This window comes from Zalophus californianus, chromosome 4 (assembly GCF_009762305.2).
Source record: "Zalophus californianus isolate mZalCal1 chromosome 4, mZalCal1.pri.v2, whole genome shotgun sequence".
Taxonomy (NCBI): domain Eukaryota; kingdom Metazoa; phylum Chordata; class Mammalia; order Carnivora; family Otariidae; genus Zalophus; species Zalophus californianus.
In genome coordinates, this window is record NC_045598.1 from 33,804,765 (window position 1) to 33,829,678 (window position 24,914).

At 44.1% G+C, this 24,914-nt stretch overlaps 1 protein-coding gene across 4 annotated transcripts in view; it reads left to right on the plus strand.

Moving 5' to 3' along the window:
• The window catches only part of CFAP57 (cilia and flagella associated protein 57), a 69,931-nt gene that overhangs the window by 6,690 nt on the left and 38,327 nt on the right, over positions 1-24,914 (plus strand). For all 4 annotated transcript variants that reach the window (XM_027579125.1, XM_027579115.2, XM_027579143.2 and 1 more), the window contains exons 5-11: positions 1,625-1,832; positions 4,978-5,130; positions 12,884-13,023; positions 14,031-14,196; positions 14,919-15,032; positions 21,075-21,287; positions 22,672-22,845. In XM_027579125.1, coding sequence (XP_027434926.1) covers positions 1,625-1,832; positions 4,978-5,130; positions 12,884-13,023; positions 14,031-14,196; positions 14,919-15,032; positions 21,075-21,287; positions 22,672-22,845 — 1,168 coding nt within the window. The remainder of the gene's footprint in view (positions 1-1,624; positions 1,833-4,977; positions 5,131-12,883; positions 13,024-14,030; positions 14,197-14,918; positions 15,033-21,074; positions 21,288-22,671; positions 22,846-24,914) is intronic.

The following is a 24,914-nucleotide window of genomic DNA, read 5'->3' on the forward strand; positions in this document are numbered from 1 at the left end:
CCTTAAAATCAACTCTTTTCATCTTCCCTCTGCCTTTCTCATGTTCGTCTATATTCACGCACAAATTTGACAGTTATGACCACAGCCTAGATACAATTCTTTTTATTTTTTATACCTACTGTCATTTTATAAGCATTTCAGCATGACTAGTCTTCGAAACCACAGATTTTCAGACAGACATTTTCTAGTGGCTGCCTAATTTTCTGATTCAATTCAATAACTGGCCACCAAGCCCTTGCAGTGTGCAAGGCACCTTGCTAGGTGCTGGGGACATGTGTTCTCAAGGACCTCACAGTTTGGAAGGAGCCAGCAGACCCACAAAGAAGTGCAGGGAAGTTGGTAAATCTGACAAAAGCATATGCGGTAAAGTGGGTTCTCAGGTCAAGCTTACCTCTACTACAGCCAATAATAGCCATATCTCAAACATATTAGAATGTACCATTGTATGTGCTAGACACTGTGTTAAGCACTGTATATGTATGCTCGTTTGAGTCTTAACCTATATAGTGCAATTTATTATCATGCCCATTTTATAGACAGGATAATGAGGCTCAAACAGGTTAAGCGACTCACCCAAGATCATAACACTGTCTGCCTGGCTCTGGAGCCTGAGCCCTCCAGCACATGGCACATGACAGATTCTTCTTCCTGGGCAACTTTCAGTCCACCATTTTTCACCATTCCCCACACAATGACCTCTCCTTTTTCCGTCGTGATTTTTTTTAGAGCTTCCTAATAAGTCCCTCTGTCCTCCAGTTTGCCATGTTCCTAATCCTGCAGTGGGTCTGGTGCTCTAAGAATAAAGCCCAGACTCCTGAACTTGGCCCACATGTCCCTGCTGCTCTGACTCATCTTTACATCTGGGGCATCAGCTCCTGCCTCTGTCTCCCACACATGTCTCGTGCACTCTTGCTTCTAGGCTCAGTCCTGTGTAGTTTCCCCTACACCACTCCTCGGGACACATTCACAGACTGACATAATCCTGTTCGTTCGGCAGATCAGCTGGGAGTTCTCAGCTTCTGCTCATCTCAGATGGGTGTACCACTTCTGTAATTGTCCTCAGAAAACCCTTGTTCCCTGACTGGCGGCCAGCCAGCAGCTCCCTAATGGTCCTTAGCACTTGTCCTCTAGACTCTAAGCTCCTGAGGGCAGGAACTGTGTCAGTCTTACTGAGTTTCACAGAGTTGTTAACACAGTATAATTCCAATACATATTTGTTATGTGGAAGGAAGGAGGGAAAAATGAACGGGAGGGAGGGAAGGGGGAAGGGAGAAAGAAAATGGAACCCTGGATTCAAATCTCAGCCCTCCCGTTTACTAATTGTGTATCTTGGAGAACTCTCTGAGCCACTTTTTCCTAAACAAAAGGAGGATAATGCACACAACAACCCCAGTAATAATAGTGACCACACAGGGCGGTGAGACTACCAAATAAATGTGTAACCTTCCAGTCTTTCTTTGGAGTTTGTGTAGCCGTCCAAGGCCAAAGGGTGGCATTTTGGCTGTGGGGCTCACAATGGGTGATTTCTCCCACCCCCAAAGACAGCCCTTCCTTCTCATCCCTAGCTGAACTCACCTTGTGGGGACTGTGTCTGTAAACTTTACATGCTATTTTCTTTTTCTAGCCTGATCGAATTTCCAACCATCAGTTCCCCGGTCCCTTCCTATGAACAGGTCACGTTGGCCAGTAGCCACAGCCAGCTGGCCATGCCCCAGGTGTTTGCCCTTGCAGCCTATTCAAAGGGATTCGCCTGTTCTGCTGGGCCAGGCAGAGTTTTACTGTTTGAGAAGATGGAAGAGAAGGATTTTTACCGGGAGAGCAGGGAAATCCGGGTAAGGAGGGGAGGAAGAAGCAGAACTGGGGTCCTCCTGGTGCGTGTTCTCCATCAGCAGAGCACTGACAGGGAGTTTGCTGGGAGGAAAGGGCTGTAGGGTTGAGTGGAAATGGGGACTTGAGCCATTTGTCCCTGTGGGGAGATTTTAGGATGGGGTGGACAGGGTGGGGCTTAAAATTGGGAGGATCTGGATTTGAATTCTGGAAGAGAACTTTGGCAAGTTATATTTTCTCTTTGAAGCTTAGTGTTCCAACAAAAATCGTATTATGATATATACTGATATTTAACGTCTGGCACATAGGAAGCATTCGGTAAATGTTTGTGGAATAAGTGTTACAGACCACTATAGAGAGAGAACATCTGTGCTTGGGGAGGACCCAGGAAGGCTCTGGGTGTTTGCTGGTCATCTTTGGGGAGGGTCCTAGAGGAAGGGTAACAATTGATGGGAGGGAACAGGTTAGGAATTGCAGGTGGAAGGAACAGGTGAGGCAGAGGCACCATGGACAGGGAGCAGGTGGTGTGTCTGGGAGATACTCTGCTCTCCGGTGGAGAGGAACTGAAATCACTTGAAAGGCAAAGATGGGAGCTGAGCCTGGTGAAAGATCTCAAATGCCAGCCTGAGGAGTGTGCATGTAATTCAGCAGACAGCCTGCTTTTGAGCGCAATCTGCCAATGGTGTATAGTTGGGGGGAATTTGGAGGCACTAGGTGTGCAGTGGCTACAAACGCACAGACCGAGCCAAACTTGACTCTGACCTTATTGGTGGAGTGACTCGAGACAAGTTGCTGAATCCAGCAAAACCTCTGTTTCCTCCCCGAGAAAGTAGCCCATCCCTGGTGGTTATCAAAAGGATGAGCCAACACCTGTGTAAATCATGTGTGTAGTGCTTGGTGCTCAACAAACGATAGCAATCACTATCGCCATGCTTCGGAATCAGTTAAGAGGCTTTGTTACTCGAGCCAAGCAGTACTGAGGTCTAGTCACGGCAATGAATAGCAGGGAAAGTGGGAAGGAAAAGAGCCTTTGTGGAGGTTAAGCCTATAGAACTTTCCCTGAGTAGACATGGACAGCCAGAGATAAGGAGCTCCCAGAGATGATGCCTCGGCTTGGAGACTGGATGCCTGGGAAAAGATGCCAGTGATAGGAAAATGGGGGTAAGAGCAAGGTGAGTGGGAACCATGGGGAATTATTAGGAGTTTACGTTGCCTACTTTCAAAGCAATTCATTCTTTTTTGATTATTCACTTCACGAAAATATATTGAAGGTTTGCCATGTGCCAGGTTCTGTGCAAGGGGCTGGGGTGCAGTAGGGAAAGCAGGCACACTAAGAGCCGGTCCAGAGAACACAGTCACCAGGCAATCAAGCAAATATGAACTGATTGTCACATGCGGGTCAACACTGTGAAGAAGACAAAGCCAGGAAAAGGACAGGGAGTGAGAAGGTTTCTGTTCTAGGGAGAGTAGCTTGGGGAGGCCTTGCGGAGGAAGTTGAGATTTTACCAGGCCCCGGCATAAAGTGAATCAGTTGGCAATGTGGGTTAGACTTTGGGAGTGAGATCAATGTGTACACACACACACAGAGACACACACACACACACAGACACACACACACAGACACACACACACATAGACACACACACACATAGACACACACACACATAGACACACACACACACAGACACACACAGACACACACATAGACACACACACACACACAGCACAGAGTGCTTAGCTTGTGTCTGGTACAGAGCCAATGTTTTGTTTACTATTTTAAGGATTTGTCATCGTGATCACTTTCACTACTGCTGCTTTCACTGAAACCCTCACATTAGGCAAAATCACTGACAGATAAAACATGGAGGCGGAGAAGAAGAGGACTGAGGACAAAACTTAGCATTTCCTGATTTGGAGCCTGAGACAGAATGAGAACCCAGCAGAGGACACTGAGTAGTGGCCATCCGCTCACTCACTGAACAGACGGCTGTGGCATACCCACCATGGCCGGGCTCTGTGCCTGATGCCCGAGATAGATGCATCAGTCATGGCTGCTTCCCCCAAGGGCCTCCCTGTCTCTGGAGGAGAGCAGCAAGGCAGCACTTACTGTTTCGCTGAGCACTGCTACGCACTAGGTACAATGCTGGGCACTGGGACACAGACAAGGTCCTCAGTCTGTGGGTTCCCGTTCTGCTTTACACAGTGTGATAAATGTGGCAGCAGAGGACAGCTCCCCGGTGAGCACACTGAGACCCACTCAGCCCAGGGCAGGGCAGGGCAGGATGTTTCTCCCTCCCAGAGCCCTCACTGTGCTGGCAGAGCAGGGGGCATTGACTATGGGAAGAAGGAATAGGGGGTATACAGGAGGACAGAACTCCAGGCAGAGGGAGGGGAACATGAGAGCCTGGTGTCCTGGCCCCCAGGGAGGCAGGTGCTGCCATCACTGCAACAGGATCTAGAAAAGTCAAGAAGATGAGGACTGAGCAGGAGCCTCTGGCTCTGGCAAGAAGGAAATTTGTAAGATTGATGAGATTTCAATAAGTGATGCATGGGAGGAATTAAGAACTGAGTGGGTGGTAAGGATGTGGAGATGGTATATGCGGGCCAGCCTTTCAAGAAATTTGGTTGTTAGCAGACAAAAAGCAATGGCAGGGGGAAAGGAAATCTGAGATTATAATGTCTACTTGGGAACTCCAGGCCCTTTCAGGCATTGTTGGCTGGGCTGCTGTGTGACCCCTTTTCTTTTCTCTGCCCTACGTGGAAGAGGGGCTGTCACCTTCCCCTCTGCTGCCCCGAAGTGCACAGTGGTGTGCTTGACCACACGCACTGGGCTTCTGACAGATGGGCAAGAATGGGATTTAAACTAACCCTTGTTTTCTGAGGGGATCTCAAACTGAGACGTAGAGTGTGATCATTTTTATACATGCTACTGTCTCTTAGTCAGCCACTCATCACGTTAGGGTGAATACAAAACCCACAGAAACAGAAGTGACTCAAACCCTCCCTTCTCCACATCTGAGGAGGATCCTTGGAAGCATGCTGGTCTGGGAGTCTGTAAACTAAAAGTATCTGAGGGAACTCTGAAAGTCCAAGGACACACTTATTGATGATGTGGGAACATTACTAACAGTTATGCTGCATCTTGGGCAGATTCCTCTGGACCCACAGAGCAATGAGCCAAGTCAGTCTGACAAGCAGGACATCCTCTGCCTGTGCTTCAGTCCCTCGGAGGAAACCCTGGTTGCCAGCACCAGCAAGAACCAACTCTACAGCATCACCATGTCCCTGACAGAGATCAGCAAGGTGAGTCTTCCCCAGTAACACTTCGTTCCAGCCCAAGGACTGGTTACCATGTGGGCAGATTTTTAATCCAAATTTGCTGAGCATGGCTCATTCAGCCTCTTCATAAAAGCAAAAGAAACTCTAATCTTAAGATTTCGCTGTAGACGCACTCTGCTATCCTCAGTGGGATTGTGATTGCAGCAGCCTCCTTGGAGGACACATTGGAGTTGTCTGTCAGGTTTAAATTGTACATCTCCTTTAACCCTGCAGTTGCACTTAAGAGAATTCAATGTACTGCTATAGCTGCTCGTGTACACAAAGATATGTGTATATAAAGAAGTTTATTTTTCCTGTTTTGTTTTTAAATAACAAAGCTAGCATAAATACACTGCAGACATTGCAACAAAAAAAGCACTGTTAAAGATGAAGAGAATCACTTTGAACTTCCAAAAGGTTCACTTCATCAAGAAGACATTACAGTTTTAAAACTGTATGCACCTGATAGCATGCACTCAAAATATATGAAGCAAAATTTGACAGAACAAGGAAAATAGACCATCTACAATCATAGTAGGATATCTTAACATATCTTTCTCAGTAATGGTGTTTTTTCTTAAATAATAGGTTTATTGAGTATTTATTGGTATTTATTCACATGCTATACAATTCACATATTAAAGTATACAATTCAGTGGTCTTGAGTGTATTCACAGAGTCGTGCAACCATTACCACAGTCAATTTTAGAACATTTTCATTGCTTCTGGTTCTTTTTTTTTTGTCCCTGTGGATTTGAATTACCATCTGAAGTCACTTCCTTAGCCCAATACAGATTTGCTCCCACCTACCATCTTTTTGTTGTTATTGGCAAATACATTTCCATGCACCCAACAATACATAACATACATATTGTTTTTTTTAATTTTTTATTGTTATGTTAATCACCATACATTACACCATTAGTTTTTGATGTAGTGTTCCATGATTCATTGTTTGTGTATAACACCCAGTGCTCCACGCAGAATGTGCCCTCTTTAATACCCATCACCAGGCTAACCATCCCCCCACCCTCCTCCCCTCTAGAACCCTCAGTTTGTTTTTCAGAGTCCATCGTCTCTCATGGTTCGTCTCCCCCTCCGACTTACTCCCCTTCATTCTTCCCCTCCTGCTACCTTCTTATTTTAATTTTTTCCTAACATATGTTGCATTATTTGTTTCAGAAGTACAGATCTGTGATTCAGCAGTCTTGCACAATTCACAGCGCTCATCGTAGCACATACCCTACCCAGTGTCTATCACCCAGCCACCCCATCCCTCCCACCCCCCACCACTCCAGCAACCCTCAGTTTGTTTCCTGAGATTAAGAATTCCTCATATCAGTGAGGTCACAGGATACATGTCTTTCTCTGATTGACTTATTTCACTCAGCATAACACCCTCCAGTTCCATCCACGTCATTGCAAATGGCAAGATCTCATTCCTTTTGATGGCTGCATAATATTCCATTGTGTATATATACCACATCTTCTTTATCCATTCATCTGTCGATGGACATCTTGGCTCTTTCCACAGTTTGGCTATTGTGGACATTGCTGCTATAAACATTGGGGTGCACGTACCCCTTCGGATCTGTACATTTGTATCTTTGTGGTAAATACCCAGTAGTGCAATTGCTGGATCGTATACATACATATTGTTTTATATAGTGGCTTTTTCAGTAAGATTAAAGAAGAGTGGGGATAAAATATGTGTTTATGTTATCTTTTATAATGACATAATACCTTTACTGGTGTTCTTTGTCTTTTTTGGTAGATTCAAACTACTCTCTGGGGTCACTTGCTTTCAACCTGAAGAATCTCCTTTAGTGTTTCATTTAAGGCAAGTCTGCAAGCAATAAACTCTTTTTGTTCTTGTTGGGAATGTTTTTATTTCACCTTCATTTTTAAGAGATAGCTTTGCCGGATATAGAATTCTTGATAGACAGTTTTTTCTTTGAATACTTTGAACGTGTTATTCCACTCCCTTTTGGTTTCTGTTATTTTTGCTGAGAAATCTGCTGTTATCTTGTTGGAGTTCCCTTGTGACTGATCAATCATTTTGCTCTTGGTGCTTTCAAGGTTTTTTTTTCTTTTGTCTTCGGTTTTTGATATTTTTACTATCATATGTCTGTGGATCTCTCTGTGTTTATCTTTCTTGGAGTTCATTCAGCTTCCTAGATGTGCACATTAATATTTTTCAATGAGTTTGGGAAGTTTTCAGCCATTATTTATCCAAATATTTTTCTGCTCCTTTCCTCTGGTACTCCCATTGTACATATATTGGTGTGTTTAATGGTGTTCCACATTTACCTGCAGTTCAGTTCATTTTTCTTCATTCTTTTTTCTGTTTTTCAGATTGTGTAACCTTTATTGATCCATCCTTAACTTCACTAATTCTTTCTTCTGCTAGTTCAGATCTCTTTTGAGTCCCTCTAGTGGATTTTTCAGTCCTGTTATTGTACTTTTTACCTCTAGAATTTCTTCTTCTTTTTTTTTTTTTTTTGAGAGAGAGCATATGCACAAGGGTGGGGAGAGGCAGAGGGAGAGGGAGAGAATCTTAAGGATGCTCCATGCCCAATGTGGAGCCCGATGCAGGGCTTGATCTCACAACCCTGAGATCATGACCTGAGCTGAAATCAAGAGTCAAATGCTTAACTGACTTGAGCCACCCAGGCACCCCATGAATTTCTATTTTTTATACAATTTTTATCCCTTTTTGATGTTCCCTATTTGATGTGACATTGTTATCAGAAGTTTCTTTACTTCTTTAATCATGGTTTCTTTCGTTCTCTGAACAGACCTATAATGACCACTGTGAAATCTTCGTACCTTAAATCCAATATCTGATCACTCTCACAAGCAATTTCTGTTGCCTGTGTGCAGAAAAATGCAAATTAAAACAAGTCTGAGATTTTTTTTTTCAGTGACACTTTTCCTTGCTTTAATATTTTTTATCTTTTTCTGTTTTTGAAATGAACTTTCAATTACAAAATATCAAACTACACCAAAAAAATGCCAGCCATTGGCATGCTATGGAAAAGCTCACAAGTAAGGACAGATAACAGCGGCCCGTGGCAGGAGGTGGGAAGTGATTGAAGCAGTGGTTACAAATGTTCACAGGAAGCTAAAACTATCCAACAGGCTGTACCTTAATGTTAGCACAGGTTAGACTCGTCACTACCTTGGGGGGTGGCCTCAGTGTGTTTGGGTTCAGATTCTACAGGGCAATGCGGTTTCTTCCAGTTAAGAGTTCTTGGCTTGCACCAATCACAGGGGAGCCAGATGGCACTGGACCAGTCTAGGCTATTAGTTTTTCAAAATGCTGTTATAGATGTACGGAAAGACTTCAGGAGCTCTACATTTCAGTGACAGTATGTAACTTAGGTTTCCTGGCTGGATATGTAGCCTAGCCAAAATCCAAATGCCATCAGTGAGCTTCAGGGATTGGTACAGCATGTTCTGCCCTTCCACATTCCTCTTGGCAGTAGTATAAACGTTGTTTTGCAATTTGCTGGAAAATGTCAGCATTTAAATGACATTGTTTTCATTGGGAACATCCTTCTATGTTGCAAGGAAGACCTGGTGCTTCATTTTGCCATTTTCTACAGAAAGCACATTGAGTGGGATGAGGCAGCAGAAGTAGCCTCAGGGTGATATACTACACCTCTGGTTCCCCAGACAGCAAAGTGACAAGTGGAAGGGCCAACTTTTTCAGTAGCATATTATAGTAGTCAGAGCCCTTGGGTAACAACTCTAGAAACTTCATTAGCTGAAAGCACCAATGCTGAGTTGGCAGGAGATAGCCAGGGAAATACATGCTCACAGATGCTCTAACCTCCCAGGCATCTTTAGGGTTGTAATTAGGTAGTCCAAAATGAAAATTTGGCCCCACTCAGTGCACGCATTTGGAGGTGTCAGCAGCTTATTGATGTTCTGGGTTCAGATCAAGCAGGTTGCTGTTTAGGTGAGATTCACTGATTTCAGATAATGCTACTAGAGCATTAACCACCACCATTGGATTTGAATCTGCTATCAGATCCCACACAAAATCCAGAAATCCCTGATCTTCCACCATCTGGGCATTGATATCATGGAATTTTGCCACACAAAACCGCTGCTGCTGTTTTCCAGACATAGGGATCTTCATCCTTCAAGCACTTGCAGAGGGGCTCACAGCATCGTGTGTAATCTTGTCCACCCAGATGCACCCCATGGTCCTGACTGCCAAGGCCCAAATTAGAGGATAGGGATCTTCACGGTCCTTCACAAAGCTGTTGACAGCCATGATGGCCATGTCTGGCTGACTCTTGGAGTAGTTCCTCAAATAGAGGTACATGAGTTTCAATTCCAGACTGTCGGTTTGCATACAGTTCACTACCTCTGGAAAGAGAGAGCTGACATCCTTCCCTACAGTCATGGCAACAGTCACTTTCTTCACAGCCTCCTTCCTCTTTCTTTTCCTTATTGAGTTCAGCCTTCAATTCAAAGATTTCTCTTTTTCATTGTTTGTGAAGTGCTTGGAGTCAGTCATGGTTTTGGATCTTTTTAATTTAAATTCAATTAACATATAATGTATTATTAGTTTGGAGGTAGAGTTCAGTGATTCATCAGTCTTATATAATACCCAGTGCTCATTACATCGTGTGCTCTCCTTAATGTCCATCACCCAGTTACCCCATTCCCCCAACCCCCTCTCCTCTAGCAATCCTCAGGTTTTTTTACTGTGATTAAGAGTCTCTTATGGTTTGTATCCCTCTCTGATTTCATCTTGTTTTATTTTCCTTCCATTTCCCTATGATCCTCTGTTTTGTTTCTTAAATTCCACATATGAGTGAGAGCATATGATAATTGTCTTTCTCTGATTGATTTACTTTGCTTAGCATGGTCTGGGATCTTTAATGTGCGCCAGAGGCAAGGGCAGGGGCTGGTCGCAGCAGCCAGAGAGCACAGCCCGAGTGGTGGGGTAATGGTTTCCTGCATGTCACAACTGAGAGGCTTCTTCATAAGAATTATTTTTATTATATTACCAAAAATTAGAAAGTCAGATCTCACCAGAGATTTCTGAGAATAAGGGAAAATGGGAATCCTAATGTGATGATGACACAGGTGTCCTAGAGAGCAGTCTGATAGTTCCTGGTCAAATAGAGAATGCATACATCTTGTTACCCAGTGTTCTGCCCCTGGACGCGTACCAGGAATTCCATCATGCTGGTCTGCTAAAGAACATACCCAAAGGCATTCACCTTGATGTTCATAGTAAGGGTAGTTGAAGACAACCCAGATGTTTATTCCTAGGAGTGATAGAGAAGTGAAGTAGCATGATGCATATGACAGAATACCAAAGCTAAGTTAGAAGCGATGATTATACATATGACAACATAGATGGTTGAGAGAAAATAAAACTATAGAATGCAATCTGAAGCACAATGCCGTGTATAGAAATATCCAGGGACATAAATGAGACACATTAATTGGTGCCTTTGATAAGGGAGGAACAAGAGTGAAAATTAGAGAACAAAAGAATGAAATGAACACAAAATAAAAATTGACCATACATGAATTGATTATGACAGTCTACAGCTCTGTGCCTGAGATACAAAATAAAGAAAACGAAGATACAAAATCAAGGAAATAGGAGACAAGGTCATCAGATGAGCTTTGGGAATGGGGGAAAGACGAAGAGAGTTTGGAAGGCCTGGAAAGAGAATAAATGGCATGAAATCAGTATCTCTTGTAGATTCAGAAAGTGAACTTACTGAAAAACCTGGTGGAGTTACCGGGTCCATTGCAGGCTTGCGGTCATAAATTCTAAGTGAAACCAGTAAACCTGCTTGCCTGATTCTCCATCATTGTACAGCTTCTCAGGCAGAGGTGCAGAAAAAAGACGAAAGAAAGAGAACTGCTGCTGTTTTTAAGAGAAGCGAGATTTGAGTGTGTTTAAAAGCTGATAGGAATGTACCAGTAGAGACAGGGAGGTTGAACATATTGGAGAAAGAAGGGGTAAGACATGGAAAAGAATGGGAATAATTGTGCCTGCCCCCCGACCCCAGCACAACACATTTTTCTCCGAGGTAGTAGGGAAGGATGAGTGGATGGAGGTAAGCTGATAGTTGGGAAGGGGCCAGGATTTGAGGGAATCCCCACCCCAGCCTTCATCTTCCTCGTGAATGGACCTAAAATCCGTGCATCTCATTGAATTTCCCAGCCATCACTCCTCATTCAGGTGTCCTGGCGATAATGCCCCTGGTTACAGAACATGTGGGACCTACACTACCATTAGAGTAGAATACATTTTCATTTCAAGTCATTCACCCAGCTCTCACTGCTGCCTGTGGCAGAGCAACACCATTTCCCTGGAGAGAAATTTGGCGTACCTATCCAGGGCTTTAGAATTTAGAATGACATTTCCCCCCAGTATTCTACTTGTAGAAGTGTATCCGTTGTGTCAGTCCCAGCCTGCTGATAGTGATTCTATTGGCTAGGAAAGCCAGAGGCACTTGCCCAGACCCGTACTACTCCTAGCAAACCCCCCAGACGTTTCTCCCACCAGGGCCAGTGATGTGGCTGGACCGGACCTTTTGTTTCTTACTCTGATACTTTGGCAAAAAAACATCAGGGAACTTTGGGGAACATGATTTATTCCAGTGAGGGCCACACTGTGAGGTCATGGGGTGGGGCATGGGGCTTTGCCTTTATGAGGCTGTAAGGGTGTGATGTCTAGGGTTTTGTGGGTTCACTCTTTATTGGCTAATTTCAAGCCTAAGAGTGGGATTGAGAGCACAGGAAGGGAGAAGTGGGAGCAATCAAGCAGTCATTATCTGAATTATCCGGGGCAAGGGTGCCTGGGTGGCTCAGATGGTTGAGTGTCTGCCTTCGGCTCAGGTCATGATCCCAGGGTCCTGGGATCGAGTCCCGCATCGGGCTTCCTGGTCCTTGGGAACCTGCTTCTCCCTCTGCCTCTCTCTCTGTCTCTCATGAATAAATAAATAAAATCTCTAAAATAAATAAATAAATAAATAATCCAGGGCATTCTGAGAAAGGGACCTCCATGGGTGGGGGCAGTCTCCTTCCTTACCTGGCGGTTTTGCCAGCAGCTGACAATATGTTTATTCAAGATGGATGTCTTTTGAAATGGATGCCTACACATTCAAAAGCTTAGTGTTGGACACTCACACTGCAGGATCTAAGGAAGTAATCAGAGAGGTACACAGACATACATGCAAGGATGTTTAGTCTAGTGTTACTCTTCAATAACAACAAAAAAAATGGAGGGGCACCTGGGTGGCTCAGTCGTCGGCATCGGCCTTCGGCTCTGGTCGTAGTCCCAGGATCCTGGGATCGAGCCCCGCGTTGGGTTTCCTGCTCGGCGGGAGGCCTGCTTCTCCCTCTCCCACTCCCCCTGCTTGTGTTCCCTCTCTTGCTGTCTCTCTCTCTGTCAAATAAATAAATAAAATCTTAAAAAAATAAATGGAATCCACTGAAATGTTCCCACAGTAGAGGATTGGTATGTCTATATTAAATTCTGGTATATCTATAGAATAAAATATTTTATCTCCATTAAGATAATGTTTTAAAGTAAGAGTGGCATTAGAAAACATGCATGATATTAAAGCAGTCTTCCTACAGCCTGATTCCTGTGCACCCAGGCTAACTAATGTTCATGGTAGTACTGAGAGCTGAAGTGCACAGCCAGCCTTTGGCTCACTCTGCCAGATCTCACTCCGTGTGATTTCTCCAGGGGGAGCCCACTCACTTCGAATACCTGATGTACCCCTTGCACTCGGCATCCATCACCGGTCTAGCTACGTGCATCCGCAAACCCCTCATTGCCACCTGTTCTCTGGATCGATCCGTTCGCATCTGGAATTATGAATCAAAGTAAGGATGAAAGGCTTTGCTACTGTAGTGTGTAAGATTTTGGTTGTTAAATTTGTTCATGAGAATTATTTTAATTAGAGAGTTTTAAAATGTAATTACTTAGAAGCTTTCAGTTGGAAAAGATTTTTTTTTTAAGATTTTATTCATTTATTTGAGAGAGAGAGCCCAAGTGGGGAGGAGGGGCAGAGGCAGAGGGAGAAGCAGGCTCCTCACTGAGCAGGGACCCCGAAGTAGGGCTCGATCCCAAGACCCTGGGATCATGATCGGGGCTGAAAGCAGCTGCTCAACCAACTGAGCCATCTGGGCGCCCCGGAAAAGATTTTTTTTTTTTTTTTTTTTTTTTACATCAAGCCAGGCAACTTACGTGTTTCTCTTCTCTTTTTTGCTCGTGCTTGGCCTAGAAAATTGCTTTGTGTTTCATTAAGTGCTTACCACATGCCAGACACCATGCTGGGCTCTAGGGACATAAAGATAACACTGCAGTATCTCACCTTCTCATATAACCTCCTATGTTCTTCCGGTTTTCCCATCCCCTCACTCCCGCTAGATGTGTTTTTCACCACATGGAGCTCTCCAGACCACTCATTCCATCTGTTTCTCCTTATCACTGCCCGCAGCCACCTTTAACTCCCTAGTGACTTTATCCTCCTGGCATAGATTCCCTGAGAATCCCCAACCCAGTTTGGCCCCACACCAGAATATCTTTGGTCTTTGTATATAGCTGCTGGGCTGCTGAAAAGAAACTGTGTGATCCTTCTGATTTGGGGATTCTAAATGGAGCTGTGCCTTCAGCATCACTAGACAGCTCATTGATCACTTCCGCTATCTTCCATACTCATTGCTGGACACTCTCCTCAAATAACCAAAGTCCAGAAAAAAGAGGAACCAATCATTTTAAGCAATAAAGTGTCTCAAATGCTATGACAAAAGTATTTGCCAGGTACAGTGGAGGGCTCAAGGGAATTAGTGGGCTGGACTTCTAATTCAGTAATCGATGTCTCTCACAGCACACTGGAGCTATTTAAGGAATACCAGGAAGAGGCATATACAATCAGCCTTCACCCGTCTGGACACTTCATTGTAGTAGGGTTTGCTGACAAACTACGCCTTATGAATCTACTCATTGATGACATACGTTCTTTCAAAGAATATTCTATCAGAGGATGCAGAGAGGTAAGATGCTGGAGATAAAGGTCCAGTTTCTTAGAAAACCAGGGTTGAAATATCAAGAACTAACATGCTCTGGCGAGGTGAGACCAAAGCCTATCTTAGAGAACTTCAGTGGCTTTAAAAGAAAAAGGAAGAAATCCAGTTCTTCTCTCACTTCTTGAGCATATGGCTCCATCTCGTTTTTCTCATGCTCATCAAGATATTTCATTGAACCCCAAACCTTGTGAGATCCCAGGTGTGATTAATCCTCTCTGTGATTGCAGAGGAACAAAAAAGCGTCAAAAAGGAAAGTTATCTCAGACTCAGGGTCCCAGCTGGAAAGGTGAGGTTGGAGACTGAGAGGGGCCAAGGAATATGCACGTTAACAGGGAGAAGCCGGAAGCAGCCCATCACATTTCCCCCTGAGATGACTGCAGAAACCAAATAGTGACTGAAGGAATTGCTTCCCCACTCTGAAACCTCTACAGAGATGAATGAGTGTTGTGCTCTACCATCTAAGCAGCTTCATGGTCAGTGCACATGGCAGTGGCAGCATCTTGGCCAGTATGAGCTACGGGAATAGCGAAGATGTCAGCCAGTCTTCAGTCCTATCTGCGCCTTCCCCCAATTCCCACTTCCACACCTGTTTTAGCTGGAACTCTTTAGGAAAAGGAGCTCTTGACTGTAACCTCCAGACTGCTCATTTCTTTCTTTCATTCTTGCTGTCTTGTTTTGCTTCTTTATAGTGTTCCTTTAGCAATGGGGGTCACCTGTTTGCTGCAGTCAATGGAAATGTGATTCACATTTTTACCACCACAAGCCTGGAGAACATCTCAAACCTGAAAGGACACACAGGGAAGGTAAGTGAGTGAGCAGCGTCCAGGGAAATGAGGGCCACAGAGTCAAGCATTACACTCACCGAGTGAACCAAAGAGAAACGAGTCCTTTCTTCCTGGAGTTCACTGTTTACGTGGGGGAAAGAGACAACAAAACAAAAGCACAGACTAATTACTAATTGCAGTAAGTGCAGTGAAAGAAAAACACGGGGTGTTATGAGAGTAAATAATGAAAGAGTGTAATTTAGATTGGGGTGTTCACAAAGGCTGGGTCCTAAAGGAGTAGGAAGGAACTAACCAGACGGAGCTGGTGGAGATCATCATTGCAGGTAAGACTCCAAAGACCCTGGGATGAGAGACTGCATGGCTGTCAGAGGAACTGAAAGCCTGTGGGACTGAAACACAGATATCAGGATGAAACTCAGGAGTGAGCTGAGATTGGTGAAGTTAGCAGGGGCCCAAGTGCATGGAAACTTGCAGGCCTTTTAAAGATAAAAAAGATAAAGATGGCCTTTATCCTCCTTGTTTCTTGAAACCATTGAAGACTTTCAGGGCAGGAAATAATATGACCAGATTTGCATTTTAGATTACTTTGGCTGCAGAAAGAAGAATGTATTGAAAGGGACAGGGTGGAAATGGTAAAGAGAATATTGTGGATATCCACACCATTTTGGACCACGATGGTGGTGGGACAGATAGGGAAAGATAGGTGGATTCAAAAGATATTTAGGCAGCAAAACCAATAGTTTTTAGACAGAGTGAAGGTGGGGCATGAAGAGAAGGGAGGGGCCAGAGGTTGAAAGACTAAGAAGTCGGCAAAAGAATTTGGAGAGAAAAAGCACGTGAGAAAGAAAGGCATTCTAGGCAGAAGGACCTGTTAAAGATGATGGGAGTATAGAATAGGGTAGTGGTTTGGGATATACATGGCTGGAACATTGGACACATTCCAGAAGTGGTGGAAGGAGCTGGAGAGGTTGGCTACATCATAGTGTGTATACCATGCCAAGAAATTGGACCGTAGGCGATGAGAAGCAACTGAAAGGATTTAAGAATGTAGTAATGGGATTAGAAAGGTACTTCTCCAGGGGCACCTGGGCAGCTCAGTTGCCTTCAGCTCAGGCCATGATCCCCAGGTCCTGGGATCAAGCCCTGCATCGCGCTCCTTGCTCAGTGGGAGAGCCTGCTTCTCCTTTTCCCTCTGCCACTTTCTCTCTCACTCTCTCAAATAAATAAATAAAATCTTGAAAGAAAGAGAGAGAGAAAAGAAAGAAAGAAAGAAAGAAAGAAAGAAAGAAAGAAAGAAAGAAAGAAAGAAAGAAAAAGAAAAAGAAAGAAAAGAAAGAAAGAAAGAAAGAAAAAGAAAAAGAAAGAAAGAAGGAAGGAAGGAAGGAAAGAAAGAAAGAAAGAAAGAAAGAAAGAAAGAAAGAAAGAGAGAAAGAAAAAGAAAGAAAAGAAAGAAAGAAAGAAAAAGAAAAAGAAAGAAAGAAGGAAGGAAGGAAAGAAAGAAAGAAAGAAAGAAAGAAAGAAAGAAAGAAAGAAAGAAAGAAAGAAAGAAAGAAAGAAAGAAAGAAAAAAAGAAGAAAGAAAAGAAAAGAAAGAAAGAAAGAAAGAGGGGTACTTTTCCAAACAGTATTGAGGATACATTAGAGGGGAGGGAAGTTGGAGGGATGGAGACCAGGTAAGAAGTGAGGGTAAAAGATGAGTCAGGAAGTAAACCATGGCTTTAGTAGTAGAAACAGAGAGGAGCATGATATTAAATTCCATTTTGCACACGTTACGTTTGATGTGTCAAAAAAGTATGGTACATGAGTGTGGAGATCAGGAAAGAAGGCTGGAAATGAAGATTCAGGGGATTAGGTGGTAGTAGAAGTCAGAGGCATAGATTACATTACCAAGGGCCTGTGTGGAATCTGAGAAGAATCTTGGACAGAAGACAGGTGGTCAACATTTAAGGAACTGGTTAAGAAGAGAAAGCCTGCAAACGAAGGCACAGGAGAACTTGGAATCAAGGAATTGTTTCAGAGAAGCTAAGGAACTCATTCCCAAAAGGATAAAGTAGTCAGTGGCATTAAAGGTCAGAGAGGGGCACCCGGTGGCTCAATTGGTTAAGCATCTGATTCTTGGTTTTGGCTCCGGTCATGATCTCATGGGTTGTGAGATCAAACCCCGCGTTGAACTCCACGTTCAGTGGGGTCTGCTTGAGATTCTCTCCCTCTGCCCCTTTCCCCACTTGTATATGTGCACACACGTGCCCTTTCTCTCTCTAAATAAATAAATAAATAAGTCTTGAAAAATTAAAAAAAATAAAGGTCAGGGGCATCTGGGTGGCTCGGTAGGTTGAGCATCTGCCTTCGGCTCAGGTCACGATCTCAGGGTCCTGAGATTGAGCTCCGCGTCAGGCTCCCTGCTCAGTGGGGAATCTGCTTCTCCCTCTGCCCTTCCCCTCTGCTCGTGATCTCTCTCTCACTCTCTCTCTCTCTCAAATGAATAAGTAAAATCTTTTTAAAAAATAAATAAATAAAGGTCAGAGAGAAATCCTGTAAAGTCTAAAAACAGACCATTGAGTTTAGCAAGTAACAGGTGCATCAGTGCAGGTGCTGTGAAAACGCAAACATTATTGAGTTGCTGAGTTTTCTGTTTCAGCAGTGCAATTGGTCTTCAAGCGACTATGGAGATGCTGATGAAAGCATACCAGGTGATTCTGATGCTCTTTCTAGAACTATGTGCACCTCCATGGGAGGCCCTCCCTCACCAGTCCAGGAAAGCAGACATTTGTTTTACCACTTTGCAAGTATTTATAACACTGGTCTCTAACCAGGAATATGTGTTGGACTTACATCTGCAATATTAAAAAATACAGATGGAGGATGCATTAAAGTCATGCCTACAGGGACATTTATAACCTTAAATACGTATATTAGAAATATTAAAAAGATTAAAAAATCAGTGATATAATCATCCACCTCAAGAAATTAGAAAAGGAACAGCAAGTTAAAATCAAAGAAGATAAAAGGAAGGAAATAATAAGGATAAGAGCAAAAGTTAATGAAGTAAAAAACAAACACAATAGATCATCAAAGCCAATACTTGGTTTGGACTTTTTTTTTTTTTTTAAATAATCTCTATCCTCAACATGGAGCTTGAACTCACAACCCTGAGATCAAGAGTTGCATGCTCTACCAACTGAGCTGGCCAGGTGACCCCAAAGCTTAATTTTTTGAAAATGAAAATGGACAAGCCCCTGACATGACTGACCAAGGGAGGAAAAAAAGGAAAGGTAAATAACCAATATGAGGAATGAAAAGGAGATATCACTACAGACCCTATATATAATAAAAACGATCAAAAGAGAATATTATGAACAACTTTGTGTAAATTGATTGTATAGATGAAACCAACAAATTCCCGGAAAAATTGAATCTGTAAAAGAATCTATAAAGAAAACTCTAGGCTCAGAGCATATCACTAGAGAATTATATCAACTTGTAAGGAAAAAAATGACACTAATCTTGAAGAAACTCTTACAAAGAACAGAAAAAAGAGCAGATACTTCCCTGTATTGTTCTATGAGGCTACCATAATCATGGTACCAAAACCTGCCAAAGACATCACAAGAAGGAGAAATGATCAGCCAGTCTTTTTCATGAACATAAAAAAGTTCTAAACAAATTATTATCAAACCAATCTATCAATATATAAAAAGGATAATACAGCATGACCAAGTTGGATTTATTCCAGGAATACAAGATGGTTTTACAATTTGAAATCAATCAGTATACTATACCACACTAACAGAAACATGATTTCTCATCCTTATTATCTCCATAAATGCAGATACAATAAAATTGAAACATTTAATATCCATTCATGATTTTTTTTAAGATTTTATTTATTTATTTGTTTGTTTGACAGAGAGAGACACAGTGAGAGAGGGAACACAGGCAGGGGGTGGGAGAGGGAGAAGCAGGCTTCCTGCAGAACAGGGAGCCTGATGCGGGGCTCGATCCCAAGACCCTGGGACCGTGACCTGAGCCGAAGGCAGACGCTTAATAACTGAGCCACCCAGGTGCCCCTCCATTCATGATTTTAAAAAAACACTTAACAAACAAAAAATAATGGAACTTCTCATTTTATTTATTAAAAATCTTATGCAAGATATTTGAGAAAACCTACAACAAACAGCCCAGTTGATCATAAAATTATGAAAGCATTCCTTCTGAGATAGAGAATGAAACATGATGCCTTCTGTTAGCCTTATACTGAGTCCTAACCAATGCAGTAAGGCAAGAAAAGGAAATATGTCTTAGTCCATGAGGCTCCTATAACAAAATGCACAGACTGGGTAGCTTATAAACAACAGAAATTTTCCCTCACAGTTTGGAGGGTGGGCAGCACAAGATCCAGGTGCCAGCGTGGGTAGGTGAGGGCCTTCTTCCTGGTTGCAGATTTCTCATATCCTCACAGGGTGGAAGGGGTGAGCTAGTTCTCTGGGACCTCTTTCATAAGGGCACTAACCCCATTCATGAGGGCTCTACCCTCAATGATCTAATCACCTCCCAAAGGCCCTATACCTCCTAATACCATCATCTTCGGGGGTTAGGATTTCAACATATGAACCATAGGGGAGATGGGATGGGAGGTAAAAGACATAAATATTCAGACCATAGCAAAATAAAAGGCATAAAGATTGGAAAGGAATAAATAAATCATCACAGATAACATGATTGAGTATGTAGGAAACTCAAAGAATTTTCAGATAAACTATTTAAAAACAGTGAATCTAGGAATACTCCTGGAAATAATGTCACTATATTTTTTCAAGTGTATTTTTACATAGTAGGAACAGAGAATGCAATTGAAGTGGTGGAGAGGGAGCTGAGGAGGTGGGTAATGATGTGCCCGACAGGGTTGGAGTCTTGGAAATACCAAAAGAGGTGGCCAGTGGGTCCAGGAGGTTGGTTACTTATGAGGAGATTGAGAAAATAAGCAAATATACTGAAGATAATGGGAGGCAGGTCTCTCACTCCTGGAGAAGGGACTTACAAATATGACAAAGGGGAAAGCCTAGAAAGTTGTTTCTTTGTTTAGTGACCTGCCTGAACTAATTCTGAGAAGTCTTTCTTTCCCCTGCAGTGTGCAGCCTTGATGTCTCTGCTCAGATTTTTGTTCTTTTACTTTCCTTCTGGCTACCTAGGGGCTGCCCCTGGGTTGACCTGAGCCACTTATGAGTCACAGATTGTCCTTAGCCCCCTGAGCCAGGTAGCCTTTCACCCTTTCAGGTTGGATTTGTGTGGCTGGGAGGCTGTTGTCACAGTGCATGGAGTTCACATTTTTTGTTCACTTGTTCAGCCAGAGACTGACTAGTAGTTTGGAGGTTCTCTCTCTGACTGTGCCCAAGAGAGTGCAGCCTTAGACATGCATACAGTCTTCCAGGCTGCCAGGAATAAGTGTGATTTTTATCTCTAAGCCTGGCTTCCTGGGAGGTGCCCGTGCACCAGAGGAGATTATTATTCAGTTAGCGTTTGGTCAGATGTTATGTTTAAACCCCCTGTGCCAGTGAGGCTTCTGCCTTGTGTTAAGGGATCCCTGTGCAGCTTAGGAGATGCTTTCAGGTTCTCCTCATATCCTGCTCTGATTGCTCTTGAGCGGGTGTGGCTTAGCACATGCACACAGCCCTCCGGACCCCCAGAGTTGTCTCTGTGACTGTGGAAGGGCTCTTCCTGACCGTCTCTTTCCCTTGTTCTATAAAATTCTTACGCTCTGCTATTTTGCTTATATCATGGACATACCAGCCTTCTCTTAATTGCTCTTCACCAATATCTCCATCATTTAGACAGTGCCCAGAGGGTGGACTTCTTCATGCCGTGTTCCGAATAAAGTCAGTTTTGTGCTTGCTGAAGGGCACGCACCAGGAAAGGACATGCTGCCTCAGTCTAGTGGAACACGTGCGGAGTGCACCTTCCTTTCCCGAAGGAGGGGTGTGTGTGTCTGTGTGTGTGCATGTGTGTGTGTGCGTGTGTGCGTGGGCATGCGTATTTTTACTGAGTATGTCTTCATCCCCTGTAGGTTCGTTCAGTTGTGTGGAATGCGGACGACAGCAAACTGATTTCTTGCGGCACAGACGGTGCCGTGTATGAATGGAATCTGTCCTCTGGAAAGAGAGAGACAGAGTGCGTGCTGAAGTCCTGCAGCTATAACTGTGTTACTGTCTCCCCTGATGCCAAAATTATCTTTGCGGTGGGATCAGACCAGACCCTCAAGGAGATTGCAGACTCTTCGGTGAGTCGGTCCGGCCCCACCTCCCAGCTGTTGCCCGGGTCTGCAGAAGACAGCCTCCATGTGGACCTCAGGAAGCGTGATGGGAAGAGGGCTCATGAGAACAGGGCCCCTTCTTCTCGGGATAACATCCGGCCCCTCATGCTTTTTGGGTCAGCTCCATCATTGTTACACCTGGTATTTCCTGCCCAGCGGCTCGCCTGGCTGGGTTAAACTCTGGGGCCCCTTTCCGCTTCCGTTTTGCTGGCTGGTCCTAAGGCCTCCTCCACCCTCCAGGCCCGTCGGTCAGCAGCATCTCTAAACTGCACGCTTACCCTGGGGTAGAAACAGAACTACAGTTCCTGCTATCATCCCGGCTTGCCACCATATTTGTTTGAAACCCTCAAACTCTGAAATTTAGGAACTACCTCATTGGGCTCCAAAGAGTTGAGGGAGGAGAGAAGAGCCCAGCAAGGACACTTCTTACAAACGTGGCTGTGTCCTTTTCTGCGCGCCCAGCGACAGCTGACCTTCGCTGGCTTCTCCAGCTTCTCTTGGGTGCTTGTTACCGTCCCGGCGCTGGCCCCTGGGAAAGGGCACAGATATCATGGCAGCGAGCTGACCTGAGACAGGTCTCCCCATGACTGGGACACAGCTGAGAGGAGGGTTTCTCTCCACTGTGCCCCTGAGTAGCTTAGTTCTAATTCTGTGGTGGCTTTTCCAGGGCTGGACCAGAACAAAGCTCCTCCAGGGCAGGCCCACCCTTTGGCCTCCTGGTACCCCCACTAGCTAGCCCGCAAACATTCAACAAGTGTTTAGTGGGAGGGGGGATGTGCGGTTGGGTGGCTAGATGGGGAGGTGAGTGAGTTAGCAAGTGAAAAATCGAATGAGTTCCCTGCTGGGGTAAGGTTTTCTTTATGCACGGGACACTGGTAACTGCCGGATAGCTGTAGGACCCACATCCCATTCTGAGTTTGAGATGCACGGTGGCACAGCGGTCAAGAGCAGAGACACTGGGGCCTGACTGCCACGTACTCAGTGGGTGAGTTGAGGCAAATTACTGTCCCTGGGGTTTGGGCAACAGTAACTACCTCAAAGGGTTTTTTGTGAGGATTGAATGAGTTACAACATGTGAAAGCCATAAAATGGTGCTACTTGAAGGCTTCCTTTTATTAGTGTTGCTCCTGATGCCTCGAGCTGTCTGTCCACCAGTCAGGCAGCCAGGAATGACTAATTCGTGCCTTTTCTGTGCTTGGCACTATGCCAGGTGCTGTAAGGAATAGGAAAACATTTTTTTTCAATAGAGAACTCGCCCCCATGTTGCTCTTAGAGGAGAGGAGGGAATGACGTGGGCACCCCGGGGGTACAGCTCAGCCCCTCACCCTGAACAGAGCTGTCTGTGTCGCAGGTCCTCCGAGAGATTTCAGCATTTGATGTCATCTACACAGCCATTGTCATCTCGCATTCTGGACGCATGATGTTTGTGGGTACCTCGGTGGGGACCATTCGCACAATGAAGTACCCACTGCCTTTGCAGAAAGAGTTCAACGAGTACCAGGCCCATGCAGGTCCTATCACCAAGGTAAGAAGGGACCCTCTGCTCGGGGGCCCATGCCCAGAACTAGCCCTTGCTGGGTCCATCTGATCCTGCCCTCCACACACCTTCCTCATCCCTTCAACCCCCCAGTGGCTGTTCTCCCCTTATTCCTCTCTCCCTCTTTATTCATCCAACCACCCATTCAATGACCATTGATTGGCTACTAATATTCTTTATTTAAACTACTCCCAGGAGTATATCCTAGGAGAGAATCAGAAATACACCTAAAGATTCTTGTACAAGGTTGCTCACCATAATATTATGCATGATAATGGGCCATTTAAGAGATGCTAGAGGCATCCCACCCAGGTCTCCCATCCGCTGAGTGCTGTTCGTGGCACACACGTCTCCTCTTCCAAGGAAGTGCCTTGGACTAAAAAGAGTCAAAGCTCAGGAGATGAGCCCCTGCCCCTCCCTGAAGGTACAAAAGGCCTTCCCTCGGGGAATAGCATGAGTACACATTTGTAAATTATCCCTCCAACAACTGCAACACCTAAGGCTTTGAAGGATGTCCCAAACTGTACACTGGCTTGCCTGCAGACAATATGCTTATTAAGAAAGGATTTTTCATTACCAACTAGAACATTCCTGTACTGAGCTTGAGTCTTACACTCAAAGTAAATTAAAAAATCCCCCTCTTCTCTTCAAAGCTATGAAGTTTTATGGATAAGGTATTTATTTTTTTTGATTACAAAAGCAATGCATGTCTATTTTAGAAATAAAAATCCTCTTGAGGTGCCTGTGTGGCTCAGGCGGTTGGGTGTCGGACTCTTGATGTCGGCTCAGGTCATGACGTCAGGGTCATGAGGTCGAGCCCCATGAGGGGCTCTGTGCTGGGTGGGGAGCCTGCTTGAGATTCTTTCTCTCCTTCTGCCCATCCCCTACCCATTCTCACATGCCCATGCTCTCTTTCTCTCTCTCTAAAAAAAGAAAACAATAAAAATCCTCTTCATAATATCATCAATATTTTGATGCATTTTCTCTTTTGTGTACATTTTGTGTGCATTTTAAATAAATTGAACTACACTGTATGTACTCTTTTGTAGTCTGCTTTTTTTTACTTAATGCTATTATAAACATTTTTTTTGTATAATTAAATATTCCTCAAAAACATGATGTTAGTAGCTACGCAAATGTCCTATCAAATGATGGACTGTAACTTACTTAATCCTTTTCCTACAACTGGGCATTTAATGATCTTAGGGATTCTAACTAATATGCTGCTCTTCAGAGTCTTGTGGTCGTCTCTGCTTATCCCAAAGGCTGAGTTGCTAGACTGAGGTGAAATTCCTCAGTGGAAGAGCATTGCCATTTGTGAGGTTTTTGACACATATCGCTGATTGTGAGAAGGCCTTTTTCATTATTGATTCTTTTGCCTTCACTTTTTATTTTGAGATAATTATGGAGTCACAGGAAACTCGAAGAGAGCACAGAGGTCCTGTGTGCCCTTCTCCCAGCTTCCCCCAGTAGGTACATCTGTTGATGTACCTATTGGTGCGATATTGTGGAATGGTATCGTACCAGAAGAACTGATGTTGGTACGATATGTGGGTGTGTGTTTCCATGTCATTTTATCAGGTGCATAGATTCCTGTCACCAGCACTGCAGTCAGGATATATAAGTGCTCCAAGGCCACAGAGGGCCCCCTCGTGCTGCCCTAGATAGTGACACCTACCCCCCTCAGCCACCACCCTCCCCAGTCCTGCACAAACACTCATTGGTTCTCCATTTCCATCATTTGTTGTTTTGAGAATTTTATATAAATGGGATCATACACTATGTGACCTTTTGACAGTGGCTTTCCTCGCCCAGCACAATACCCCTGAGCTCCATCTGAGTTATTTCATGTATCAATATTTCATTTTTTCTTACTACTGAGTAGTATTCTATAGCATGGATGCACCATAATTTGTTTAACCATCTACCTGTTGTAGGATAGTTCATTTTTTCCCAGTTTTTGGCTATTACAAATAAAGCTGCTGTGACCCATCATATACAGGCTTTTATGTGGACCTTCATTTCTCCGGGATAAATGCCTAGGGGAATGATTGCTG